Source organism: Hippoglossus hippoglossus, chromosome 10, assembly GCF_009819705.1.
Source record: "Hippoglossus hippoglossus isolate fHipHip1 chromosome 10, fHipHip1.pri, whole genome shotgun sequence".
Taxonomy (NCBI): Eukaryota; Metazoa; Chordata; class Actinopteri; order Pleuronectiformes; family Pleuronectidae; genus Hippoglossus; species Hippoglossus hippoglossus.
In genome coordinates, this window is record NC_047160.1 from 25167409 (window position 1) to 25181233 (window position 13825).

At 43.5% G+C, this 13825-nt stretch overlaps 1 protein-coding gene and 1 long non-coding RNA gene across 2 annotated transcripts; one reads left to right on the forward strand and one right to left on the reverse strand.

Moving 5' to 3' along the window:
• Positions 1–169: 169 nt before the first annotated feature.
• Positions 170–9961, reverse strand: elp1 (elongator complex protein 1). The gene is made up of 36 exons (XM_034597622.1): positions 9838–9961; positions 8724–8936; positions 8450–8602; positions 8235–8316; positions 7912–7992; positions 7713–7798; positions 7444–7634; positions 7177–7300; positions 6974–7067; positions 6342–6572; positions 6093–6263; positions 5889–5967; positions 5644–5799; positions 5448–5554; positions 5093–5196; positions 4958–5011; positions 4748–4853; positions 4514–4629; positions 4303–4376; positions 4029–4107; positions 3851–3930; positions 3628–3765; positions 3455–3540; positions 3159–3307; positions 2852–2975; positions 2556–2653; positions 2271–2472; positions 2116–2177; positions 1938–2000; positions 1745–1805; positions 1436–1549; positions 1238–1337; positions 1010–1137; positions 774–925; positions 395–485; positions 170–311 (listed from the first exon to the last, which is right to left on the reverse strand). Exons 2-36 carry the CDS (start codon positions 8871–8873, stop codon positions 244–246), a joined length of 3954 nt encoding a protein of 1317 aa, XP_034453513.1. The 5' UTR covers positions 8874–8936; positions 9838–9961; the 3' UTR covers positions 170–243.
• A 1089-nt stretch (positions 9962–11050) lies between these two features.
• Positions 11051–13727, forward strand: LOC117769046. The gene is made up of 3 exons (XR_004615143.1): positions 11051–11252; positions 12778–12874; positions 13579–13727. It is a non-coding gene; the product is annotated as an uncharacterized LOC117769046 (long non-coding RNA).
• Positions 13728–13825: the final 98 nt, after the last annotated feature.

Sequence of the window (13825 nt, forward strand, 5' to 3'; positions counted from 1 at the left end):
AAGACTGTCTTCGGCATTTTAATTTAATGTAGATAAGCAGGTTATTAAGTGAGATTTTCAGGTGAAACATTTAAAAGTTTCTCTTTGTTTAACATCATGTTGATAGAAATGGTAAAAGACATAATTTGAATGAAATGAATGACTTTAAATAACAGACGAACACATTTGGTGAGAGGACACATGAACTGAATCTTTATTTATAACATATTTAACATTTAACACTTAAAAACATCAGAAATATAACTAATTGAGAATCGTGAGCTTCCACTTGATCCCGTTTCTCATCCTCGGTGGAGGCATCGCCTCAGCATCTGTAAAGAAACAGCGTTGTCAACAAATGAAAATACTGGGCAAACTGAGAAAACACTCAAGTGTCACAACAGCAGCTGCCGACCTTGTTGTGGAGCTGCAGGTCGCTGCTGCTGCTGCTGCTGCTGCTGGAACGAGGCCATGATGCTGTTTGCAGTCGAGTTTGGTCCAGTGAGCTGAAGAGATGAGAGTTAAATGAAAAGAACAAGATTAAAAGAACAATGTAGAATCTTAACTCTTTAGGAATTAACTTTCTGGGATATTATTAATTCCTTTGTAAACTGAAGGCTGATTTAAGTTTATAGAAAAAGTGCACAGGAAAAAGCTGAATTCCTCATGAAAGTCTTTTCACAAAATATATCTACACATCTTAAACCACTTACAACAATGAAGACATGAAGACAAATTGAATATTTCATAACTCAAGTGTGAAACGGGCATTTGACTTCTGGTGTGGTAGTTACCGGAGCCTGGTTGTTCTGGAGGCCTTCGGGCCACACCTCCGGCAGCGCGGCCTCCATCGTGTGCAGAGCCTCGTCGTAGCCCAGCTGCAGCTTCTCTGCCTGCTTGTCATACTGGAACAGCACCAGGCCCTTCAGCAGGTTGTGCACCTCCTCTGCAAATCAACAGGATTCATTATAACAATACAAAGAAGATACAGATGAGTAGGCGTCTCAGTGTTTCTCTCCCGTCTTCTTACCTCTCATCTTGTCCACGGTGGTGAAGATCTCACCCAGGGCGTACATCAGCGCTCTGTCCTCCAGGGGGCTTCCTTCCTTGAGACTGAGTTTCTTCCGCTCGGCTTTCCGTCGGTTCTTTGACGATCTCCTGCAGACGGAGCATTAACATTAAACCAGAAACAAAACTTATAATTCATCACAAGGACTAAGTGTTTGAAATGTAAGAATCACGTGAGGTTTTGTCTTACGAGGAAATGCGGGAGTTGCTCTGGGAGTATTTGGAGCCGGTCATCACAGTGCTGGCTTCAGAGTAAAGCTCAGCATCAGGACAGTCTGGACCTTCCTCATCTGATGGAGAAGACAGACGGACCTTAATTGTGTAAAAAACCCCAAAATTGTGATTGAACCCCCCCTCTATTCTTTCATGACTTGTGACTTATTCTCACCCAGCATGTCCAGTCTGGCCTTTTCCTTCTGCTCTCGAACCACAGCCAGTCGGGTCCTGTGTCGCGTGAACGTCGCTATCTGAGCCTCCAGGAAGACGGTCTGAGTGCCGACAGCTGATACAAGACAACATCACAACATCAACACACACAACAAAACATCACAAGACAATACTTCTTTGTGTGGCCTTTTCATTTCAACTGAACAAAACCCGTTTGTTTTTTGTTTAGCCTCCTCATACGTTCTTTCATCAAAATGCTTCAAACCAATTTGTCCTTTCTCCTCCAGTTTCCAGTCTGAACTGTTCTTACCCTCTAGCAGAGCAGGTTTCAGGTTAGTTTCTGTGATGTCCTGCCGGTTGTGCATGTAAATCTGAAGCAGACAAGGAAATAAACCATCACACATGCAGAGAACAAACAAACACAGAGGGACTAAGCATTTTCACATTTGAAGTCGTTTGAGAAAAGGCTACGTTTTTATAAAAAGGTAATGTTGCTCACTGACCAATCGAAGCGCCTCTTCCCAGACTGCACCTGTGATCAGAGCCAAGATGGCTTCCTCACAGTCCTGAAACAAAGACACAGACCCTCAGACCTCGACCAGCAGCTGCAGACAGAGAGACGTCTGTCGCTGGTTTGATTTTGCTCAAGCAGTTAGTGGTTCTATCAGCAGAGGATCTTACTTTGGCGTACTGGTCCAACAGCAGAGCAGCTTCTGAGAACCGCCGCTGTTCAGTCAGCTTCTCTACAACAGAAAGAAGCAGAAGCAGTCAGGACGAGGACGCCCAGATGGAACCACACCATGTCTCACCAGCCATCCGTCTGTTGCCATGGTTACCTGCCAGGTCCCTGGCCAGCAGAGCGAGCTGGTCGGGCGGTAGCGGGATCTGCTGCGCCACACAGATCGCATTTCTCCAACTGGAGCTGCTGGCGAACGCCTGCAGGGCGCTGACGGACTCTCCACATCGCCATAGCAACAGGCCGGCCTGCTCCGCCTGCTGCTGCTCCACAAGGTGCTCGGCATAGGAGCAGCTCAGAGCCTGGAGGTCAAAGGTCAAGGTTTAAGGAGGTGGATCTTTATAATGATGAGCTATCTGTGGTGTGTTGGTTAGAAACTCGTCACCTTGTACTGAACGCTGTTTGCTGGGAACAGTCTCAGAGCTTCACTGTAGAGTTTCTGCTCCTTAACCAGCTGCAGAGCTTCAAGGAAATGTTCCTGCCCTGAGCACAGAACACAGAAGGTTACGCTCTGCTTGGCTCTTTGGAAAATAAAACTGCAAAACACCGGCACAGCTTTAACACTGGAGACTTTTCAGACATGTAGCAGAATAAATTACTCGCCACTACAAAGAAAACCACGAGTGGGTTTTAGATAAAGAGAAGCAGTAAGAGGAACATGACAGATACAAGGAGACTGACCACACTTGCTGAGGTGAAGCAGAGCCTTGCTGTAGCGCTTCAGGTGCTTGTCGATGGTGTAGCGCTGGTAGTTCGGCTCCAGGCGCTTCAGCATGTTTAAGAAGGGGAGGTACTCTTTGGGGTCCTGCAGGGGGGGGGTGCAGACAGAGATAAATGAACATTGGCCGAAGCTAAGATGTTTAATTCATACAGAAGTTACAGCTTGAGTGATGATCATGTCTAATATCGTGGTACATAGGATTTCTGTTTTTATATGTGCTGCAGAGAACTTATAGAACATGTCTCCTCCTCCTGTCCTGAGTCGTACCTTCTGGGATTTCTCCGCCACCATGAGCACAAGGTCGAAGTCATACGTTCCCAGAGAGTGTTCGTAAAGGTCGTTGACATTGACGAGGAAGAGGAGGTACTTCAACGCTTCTTCAGCACTAACGGCGCCCGGAGCTGCAGAAGGATTTTCTGGGCAAATGCACACAGAGCAGGAAATGATGTAATAACAGAGAATAAAATTAAACATCCTCTCCATGTATCCTCTACTGTGCCTGTATTTGTGTGTGTGTGTGTGTGTGTGTGTGTTCAGCTGCTGTAAACTGTGTGTGTGCTCACCTCGAAGCTCGTGGACTTTCTGCAGAGCGATTTCCAGCTCTGGAACCGTCTTCTTCACATGAGCCGTCAGTATTGACAGACAGAACCTGGACGGAGACAACGCAATCATTTAATGTCCCACTAATTCCATTTTCAGTTTTTATGTGAAAAGGCGTAGTTGAGATATCACTGACTTGTTTGGATCCATTGATTCCATGGCGTTCCGTAAAGCATCACAAACCACATCCACCTTCTTCTGCCCAGAGGCTCGCTGGGACTGAACTGGGCTGCTCTCAGGACGAGGGTACATGGTGCTGGTTGTGTCCTCATCTCTGGGCACAGAAGAAGAAAGAATGTTAGAGAAGGTTTATCTTAAATTTGTTTATGTGAAATCAAACTTCTTTAAGTGCACCTTACTTGAGCTCAGTGAGGAAGAGGTTGATGAGGTTGATGGAGTTCAGTTGTGTGATGAAGGTGTCCATGTTCTCCAGGAAAACCTGCAGGAGGAAAATAAACATTACATATTATATAAAGTATTATTTAGTGTCTGTATTGGAGAAACTTTAGGATCTGCAAGTTAGAATTCAGTACAAACCTTTGGGTTGTGGTCATAAATGAGGTTCAGGTTGATCCTCAGCTTCTTCATACACTCAAAAGCTTCTCTGAACCTCAAACTGAAAAAACAAAACAAAAAAGAACATGTAGGACTCAGATTAACACTCTACATACAGATATATACAGATATATATATGTTTTGGGTATAAAGCAAGTCTGGGTTTAGGTGAAATAGTCGATCTAATAGTTTAGGATCGTTAAATAGTTTATTTAAAAATCAAGTATATTATATGATGGAGGAAAATCAAACCCACCCGTCCAACCACTTCCTGAGCTGAGCCAACACCAGCGCTCTATGATGCACAGTCTCCAGGTTCCCACGAGGCATCTGGACACAAACCGAAAGGAATCAGAAACTAACAGAAAATCTTTCTGCATTCATATGAACACACTCACCATGTGCTGCCACAGGTTTCACAGTAGAAACAGGGAAGGAAGCAACATGTGAGTCTGTGCTGAACTGACCTGTAGAATCACTTTGGTGTCTTGAGGCACCACAGTGACGATCCTGGATCCTCTCTCCACCCGACGCAGCGTCTCGTCATTCTGACCTCCGTCCGAGGACAAAGCCGCCTGCAGCCCTGTAGACGCAAAGGTCATTTGAATCAGCTGCTATCGGCTCGTTGACTGAATGTTTGAATCTAAATATATTAAAAACACTCTGGACGTGTTTACTGCATGTGTTTGCCTCCACTTTACCTTTGACCGTGAGAGCGCTCAGGTGGAGGCAGCGGCAGGTGTGGGAGTGTGTGGTGATGAGGAGGAAGTTGTTGCAGACGGCGAAGGAGGAAACGTTGGAGGCCAGCTGAGAAAGAAACAGACATAAATGAAAATATACACAACATTAGTTTCTCCCTGTCACTTAATGAACACACTGAGAGCGCAGGTACATCAAGGCCGACATCGTACCTCTGTGTCTCCAGCGTACATGTGGGATCTGTCGGTCAGGCCAAGCAGATATTCCTGAATAAATGAAGAAACATTGGTCACAACAACTCTTCCACTTGTGATTAATAATGTAATTACAAGTCAGTGTGTTTCTACCTCTCCACTGATGCTGCAGAGCGCCGTCTGAACGCAGGGAACAGGGAAGTTAGTGGTACATCCACTGGAGTCACGCCAAACGTCCACCAAAGGCTCAGCACAATCTGCACAGACATATTACAAATTAGCCTCAGTTATGGAAACAAGAATCAAGATATGAAGTTATATATATGAGTTATAGAAGAAATGTCAGATGTCAGATCATGTATCCTCTGTGGATTTAACATGATGGAGCCAGAGAGCAAATTGTTAGTGGTAAAATGATTCTTGTAATGGAAGATTAAAATAAAATGTTTTGGGTTGATCATTTTTCCAATGAATCATCTCTTAGGATTATAAAGTGTTGGTTACTGACCCCAGAGAACTTTCCTGATCTGTCCGTCCTCCAGCTGTAAGGCCAGAGTGCCGGTCTGAGAGCAGTGAACCATACTGACCACCACACCGTCCACCTCTATCTCACACCTGGGGCATAAACAAAATGAGTATTACGTCTCTTTCCAAGCTTTGCAGGACAAAGAAAGTGGCCACAGGAGCTTGTTCGGTTTGCCGACCTGACAGCGAGCGTGTCACGATCATCCTGAGCAGGTCGGAGCATCTGCAGCGTGGAGGTCGTCGGCAGCAGACCGGAGCTGACACACACAAACAGCTCGTCCTCCAGCCACAGCAGCTGCCGCAGGGCGAGCGGGTCATCCCGTAGAAGTGGTCCACTGCAGGACGAAGAGGAAGAGCCACACACGGTCAGGGGTGGACCAGAAGGAGACAGTATCATGCACAGTGTTGTAGGTTGTTGTGTTACCTGAAGGTTTTCTGGAGGAGCAGGGGACGAGTCACAATCCTGAAGCCATCAGCTGTTTTGTCGACATGTTCTCCTGAATCTGGAGAATAAGCAGGTTAAATAAAAAGAACACACAGGTCAGAGCATAAAGACAGACTGTTTGATACTTTAACACATGAGAAAAAATAGCTGAGAGATCATTATGAAACATGGTCCATAACCTACCTTGGCTGTAGACCGAGATTTCTCCATTAGCGGTGAACACTGCCAGCTGATTGGTCCTCTGAGGTCGGCAGAGGAACGTCACCTGGTTGGCTGGTGATTTCAGCTGCAGCTCCAATGAGCACATGGGCGGAGGGACGATACCCTGCCTGAAGGTTGTCATCAGGATTTTATCTGAGGGGCATTAGACGAATATTAACATCACGCTGAATCCTGCTACAAGCCTGACCTCCTCCTCTCATTGGTCCTCACCTCCATCGATCACAGCCACGTTGGCGTTGTCAGTGGCGTCCAGCCCGGGACTCCGCTCCGTTGTCCAGCCCCAATCGTAAGTGGTGGTGGACCAGTCGCGTCTCACCAGATGGAGCTTCAGGGGGCGTTCAGGGTCCCAACAGACCGAGACCGGCGCCTTCTGAGGGTCTCGGCCGAAGCTCAAACTCTGTTTCAGGTACCAGTGGTAGTTTCCTACCGTCCACAGCTGGACTGAGGAGGGAGCAGCAACAAGTTTAAAACTCATTAAAGAATATGATCATGACAAACATTTTATTTTTCGTTCATTCAAAGACTGGTGTAAGCATTAACATTTATTTAAAAATGTCAAATGTTTAAAATTAGCTTCTTTACAAAGTTAAAATGATTTAAGTTCCTGGTATTTTAAATCTCTCATTTGCTATATTTACATGAAACACAATATGCTGACATTAACCCAATAGGACAATATTTCAGCTAATATTAACTATTTATTTTCAGGTTAGTTTAATCTTAATTGAGGAATATGTGGTTTAATGTCTGTTAGGATTTCAAACTATGTACTTTAGCGACTCCTAGTGGTAGCATTAAAACATTGTACGGTGATATTTGTGGTAAACTTTGGCTGAACTCACTGTAAGTGTTGACCTGTCCGTCCTCTCCAGGCGTCATGTCCTCCAACCAGACAAGTAAGACTGTGGAGTCAGTGTTCCACAGCAGATCCTTCACCTACGACACACACTCATCAGACTAATAATCTGAAAACACTGCGTGCTGATCATTCAACGCTGATCGTCATCAACCACTTATATTCTGAGTCACATTTCGTTGAACAGACCTTGGCCTGGTCCTTGCTGAGCGGCAGCGTGAAGTCTCCGTGCAGGAGTCCGTTCTTCTCCATGAACACCACGCTGTGTTTGTTGGGATGACGTTGAGTGCTCGCTATCAGGCTGCCGGAGGGTCTGAAACCAAAAACAGAAGATTTTAAATTACTGCTGCCTTTATTTTCATGTAGATTATTATGTATTTAGAAAAGACAACAGGTTCCTTCACAAATGTAGACAGTTCTCCTCTTGTTTTAAAAGAAACATGCTTGAACTCTTACTTCCAGCAGAGCGCCTGCTCCAGGCCGTTGATGGGCTCACTGGTGGATTGCAGGACACCCTCTCTGTTCCACACCCGCACCTTCCTGGCTCCGGTCTGAGGACAGACGGCACTGACGGCGAACAGTTGACCGTCACCTCGCCACGTCACCCGCGGCCTGCGGTCGTCCCACCCAGCCGCTGGCTGCACCTCCTGTGTGGCGAGTTTATATCATTCAGAATATATTTTTTATTTTGTTTTCAGACTCTGAAACTGTCGTTGAATCCTGACCTGGGTCTTCCTCTGTGCTGCCTGTTTCCCCTCTGAGCCGTGGAACTGCGTCTCCTTCTTCCCCCAACCCACTGTGATGAACTTTCCTGCAAATCACACAACATACAGAAGAATAAAAGATTTATATAAACATTGTTCTGTGATATTACAAATACGTGGAGTCACTAATCTGAGCAGAGTCCACTTGGAGCCACCGTACCTTCACCAAAGTCGTCCTGGTGGATTCCAACCTCAGTGATCGGCTCAAACTCTTTGGTCATCATGATGATTGTTTCCTGGCCTGTAATTACAAATTATTAATGTTATTTAATTTGTAGCACAGTTTAATGTGTTTTGTTGAAGTTGAGACTTTACTCACTGAGCACTGATCTCTAACTAATGTCACATATTGTCTCGTAGAGCAGAATTCAGTAGATAAAGGCTTTTAGCTCAATGTTGAAACAAGACGGGAACACTTTTGTTTGCAGTGATGTAAACAATTCTATTAATAAAATGTTTTTGTTATATGTATTAAATTCTGACCGGTTGTGAGAATGACGAGCTCTTCATCGGGACTCCAACTCATGGAGGTCAGACCGCTGTCCACGCTGCCAACACACTCCAACTGTACAACATGATCACAGACATTTTGTGAGAACCCTCATAAACATAATGAATTTCCGTCCTTAATCCCACAACAACCTCAAAGCTAAAGCTAAATTCTTGACCCTCAAACAACACTTTGAAGATGTGAGTACCTGGCACGTGTTGAGGTTGAAGAGGACGACATCGCCGCCAGTTGTGGCCACGCACGCCGACTCCAGTTCTGCCAGGTCCTGCAGTCCGACCACCACCCCACTGCCGTCCTCCGGGAGGAAACCATTCGCCGTTAATGAGGCTTCATTGACAACCTGCGGAGGAGAACAGAGGAAAGTCAGAGACAACTTTCATCTCCACTTGTAGATCAGAATTAAGTGTAAATGCTTCTTCTACAAACTACAGCAGAGATCAATCCCTGAACACATTACTCACCTGTTCACCTCGGGGGTCGTACTCTGTGACTGAGTACTGAGAGGCGACCAGCAGCGAGCCGGTGTCGGCCCGCACGCACAGGAACTGCGGTGAGCCGGGACCGTTCAGCTCCGAGCTGCACAGGCTCTTCAGCAGCTTCAGGTTCCTCATTTCACCTCCGGACGGACGGAGAACTCACCGAACCCGAGTCTGGACCCGAACGCTGCAGAACACCTAAAACAGAAACATCCAACACGCTCAAAGGTTAAACCACAGACAGGTAACTGTCATAAGATCAGTCTGACATGAAGAATCAGATATTAACTCATGACAGAGCTCCAGTGATGTGTCTGTGAGCTCTACACACTTTTGCCAATTAACAGCGAAGGCCAGTATCTGCTTTCACACAACAAGTATATTCTACAAGCAATAACAACTATGTGCAATTGTGTTAAGGTTTTCTTAATAACTGATAATAGGTTTGATCTGGGACAGGACTTCTTTGTTGCAACACCTCAATTTACAAAGAGACAACATTTATCTCTTCGGTTCTCGTTTCAACACAATAGTTGTTTTCAGACTGAACAGTTGAAAGACGCCTGTAGGAAACTAAGTGTGTGTTGTCTCTCTTGCAAACACAACTGCTACGTTAGATTAATCACTACTCGGACACACACACACACACACACACACACACACACACACACACACACACACACACACACACACACACACACACACACACACACACACACACACACACACACACACACACACACTTCTTACAAACAAGCTGTGAGCCTCTTTAAATCAAAATGTGTATGACAACACTTTATAAACTCCTCAGTAAACCTGGATCTGATTCTCCCTTCACAGCATCAGCAACACAACGATCCAGCCAAAGTCAAACATGTCACATAAACCACAGATAACGTTGTGACTCTAATATAAAAACACAGTGAAATACAATTTACTGATTAACCTCTGACGATAAAACTGTGCGTCCTGTCCGACAATGGAACTGGACATGTTAGCTAAACCGTTGCTGCAGCAGAGGCGACGTGTTTTTAGCCACGCGAGCAGAACACGGCGCCTGTGAAAAGTATTAATGTGATAAAACAACAATAAAACTCACCGAGGAGAAATGAAACCTTTTAAAATGTCAACAACACAACAACACGCATGTGGCGCTGTCACACTCTCGACTTTTCCACCTCTGCCACAGCGATGGGATGCGTCGGCTGTATCGCCCCCTGGCGCCGTGGAGGAGGAAGAACACATCAATTGGGGTACAGGGACTTTGTTTTGAGGATCAGTTCATAACATAGAAAATGTATAATTGAGAGAAGTAATAAAAATAATAAGCAATAGTAACAATTATTATTAGGGTAATAATAATATTTATTATTGACCATAAACATCACAAAAGTATATCAATTAATAAAAAAGGAGGTGGGGGGGTGTACAGACATTTGACTTACAGATTTGATGTTGCACACACTATGTTGATATTTATACATGTGCTATGTATACATACTGTATATTTACATACTCCAGTCTACATATACAGGACGTCTCACATGGACCATAATAAGTCTTAAATGTATATTGTTTATCTGAAAAGTAAGTAAAAATTGTAGGTAAAAAAGTATAGCATGACATTTAGTGGACTTGAAGTTGCCTATAAATAAAATGGGAATACATGAGTAAAGTACAAGCACCTGACAATGAAGTAAAGTATCATGTTTGAGTGAATGTTTTTTATTTTCCTTCTCAGATCTTTCTTGCTTTTTACTCTGAAAACCTCATAGATGTCACATGGACCATAATACGTCTTAAATGAACAATGTTTATCTGAAAGGTAAGTGACAGTTATAGGTATACAAGTATAAATACGACAGGTAGTGGAGTGGCAGTTGCTTATAAATAAAAATGGGAATACTTAAGTAAAGTACAAGTACCTAAAAATGAAGTAATGTAAAATGGGAATACTCTAGTTAAGTAAGAGTACCTCAAAATGAGCTAAAGTAAAATGGGAATATTCAAGTTAAGTACAACTACTTCAAAATGAAGTAAAGTAAAATGGGAATTCTCTAGTAAAGTACAGGTACCTAAAATGAATTAAAGTAAAATGGGAATACTCTAGTAAAGTACAGGTACCTAAAAATGAAGTAAAGTAAAATGGGAATACTCTAGTTAAGTAAGAGTACCTCAAAATGAGCTAAAGTAAAATGGGAATACTCTAGAAAAGTACAGGTACCTAAAAATGAAGTAAAGTAGAATATGAATGCTCTAGTCTAGTACAAGTACCTAAAAATGAAGTAGAGTATCACGTTTGAGTGAATGTTTTTATTTCCTTTCTCATATGTTCTCTCTTTTACTCTGAAAGCTGTTCCCTCTTCCGTCGTGCTGTACTTTGTAGCGCAGTGACCGGATGTGCTGTGGTTAGTCTGCAGGTTGACGGACAGCAGGTGAGAGGCGGCGGGTGCAGGTGGATCCTCTTTATTTACCATGTGAGGCTGGAACACGAAGACAGGACCGCGACATGAGGTAAAACCTTCTCTGTCCTCTTCCCGGACTCGAACCCCCGCAGCAGATGAACCGTGTTTCTGTCCGACGGCTCGTGAAATGAAGGTTTTCATGTGAAACCTCTCGTCAGGTCCGTCACGAAGCTCCGCTGGTTTCAGACCTCCTTCAGGTTCAGGTTCAGGTTCAGGTTCAGGTTCATGTCCTTCGAGGAGGAGATGCTGGATATTTAAATAAACGTCTGTGTCGTCCTGCTGCTGCTGCTGGTTCTCATGATGGGAACCAGCACAGACAGGCGGGGGTCTTACTGGTGTCGTTCATCACCAGTAAAGAAGAAGACTCTCACAATATGGCGAACATGAAACACAAGATGTGAACCTCAGGCTCACATCTTGTGTTTGATGGGAGAAGACACGTGTCGCGTTGTGTTTCATGTTAAATATTATTACTACACATGACGGTAGCATGTTCACCTGTTGCACGTGGAGGTTACAGGTACATGTTACACACAACTGAGTCTTGTACTGTGTACTTATACATAAAGGTAATACAAAAATGAGCTATAGTGGAACAGCAGTAGACTGTAAATACTCCAGAGAAGTACTTTACATGTTGTGAAGTAAAAAAAATGCAGTAACTGTCATTAGTTACATGGAGTTGACAGGTACATGCGTGTCTCAGCTTTGTACTCTTATTTATTTTTATTTTTATTTAGTCTCCAGTCTGCAAAGTGTGTTTTGTACAGTATGTACAGTAAATGTAAGAAGAAATGAAGATGTCATACTGTAAATACTGCTCAGAATCGATTTAGGAGAATGGAAATACTCACTGGTGGTTCCCTCCATATAGATTTTGAACTATGTAATATTAACAGTAATATTATTTATAAGTACACATTTGACACACATGTTTTGTATTCAGCTGTGTGTAAGATATTTGTGCTCATATTTCTCTAAACTCTGCGTGCGACAGGTGAACATGTTACAGTGATGTAATGTTTAACCTCAAACCTATAACATGGCGTGAATGATAGATTATTATACACAAGAAATGAAAATGACATACTTTATATACTGCACGAAATCAATTTGGAAGACTCCATATACATTTTTAACTTTGCTTCCACAGTAATATTATTTATAAGTACACAGTTGACACACATGTTTTGTATTCAGTTGTGTGTAAGATGTTTTATGTTGTATTTGTACATACAAATATCTTGCATTTAACTGAATTCTACAACTGAACACAGAACATACAACTGAGTGTCTAATTTGTACCAATAAAATATATTAAAGTGGAGGCATAGTTAAATATGTATGTGGAGTCGACCACAATCAAGTATTTCCAGTCTCTTAAATGTCTTTTGTGCAGTAATTCATCTTATCGTTCTCGTTATCTGTGTTTAATGTACTGCACATTGAGCCAGATTTAAAGTACATTAGATAAAGAGCTGATTAACTGTATCTGAGCCGGTGGTTCACTCCAGAAGGAGACAGACAGACGGGTAAAGAATTCGGTTTTGACTACTTCACTTTGTTTGTTTCAGTTCACCGGTGATAACGAAACCAAGGATATCACGATGTGTCCTTCTGCTGCAGCTTCTGGAGTCCTGAGTGGAACTGCACCGAGAGACCAAACCTGAGGTAATAATACACTTAATGAGCAGTACTTCGTTATAGTCATTCTGGACACCATACTAGTTGATATATCTAAGTATGGGTAGGTACAGTAAAGGTACATTCACTGAACTCCAGATCTTCTCCAGGGGCTGGATGTAAAAAGGTAAACGTCAGAGTCAGAGCTTTTTAATGATATGATTTAATGATTTGCTTAAAAAACATCTGATCTCCGCAGTGGAATCTATTCGTCATGTCCTTCATCCCGAGCTCTCCCTTCACCTGAATGTTTTGGGAATGTTCCTGATGTTGAGAATTTGTCCGACTTGAAACTTGTTTGGCTGAGAAAAATCTTTACATTGAGCCAGAAGAGACGTTCAGGGTGAGGAGTGGGACTGAAACCGGCACCATTCTCCCTTTTCCAAGTCAGTGAACCATTAAACTCAACTTGAAACTGCTATTTCTGGGTAGAAAACAATGCGTAGTGTTGCTTTAAAGCAAGACAAAGTAAATATGACAATGTTAATTCCCCCACTTCGGTTCAACAGAAGAAAGGTGTGACTGTGATCACAACTATCTGCTGTCACTCAGCCAACCTGGAACAACTCCTCGGTCACTGTCAGTAAAGCTGTGGCAACACGAGAATGTCAGGTTGAGGGCAGATTCAGTGCCGACTCAGAGAAGTGATGCAGTCATCACGGCTCATTTTCAGCTTTGTCATGTTCCCTCAGCTGTTTGTCGCACAGCAGGAGGATCTTAAAGTCAACAAACAACTTCCAGTGACGTCATCGTGCAAGTGCAGGGTCAAAGCTCTGTCCAAGAGAAGCATGTTACAGAAGTAATCTGAGTCCGTCCGATTTCCCAAGGTGGCAACAAGTCACCCTTTGGGCTTGCGTTACGTGTCTGATATCAAACGCTGTTGTATGATGGTGTGTTTTTAACATACATCCAGCTTTGAGTTGTGTCTTTATTTGAACA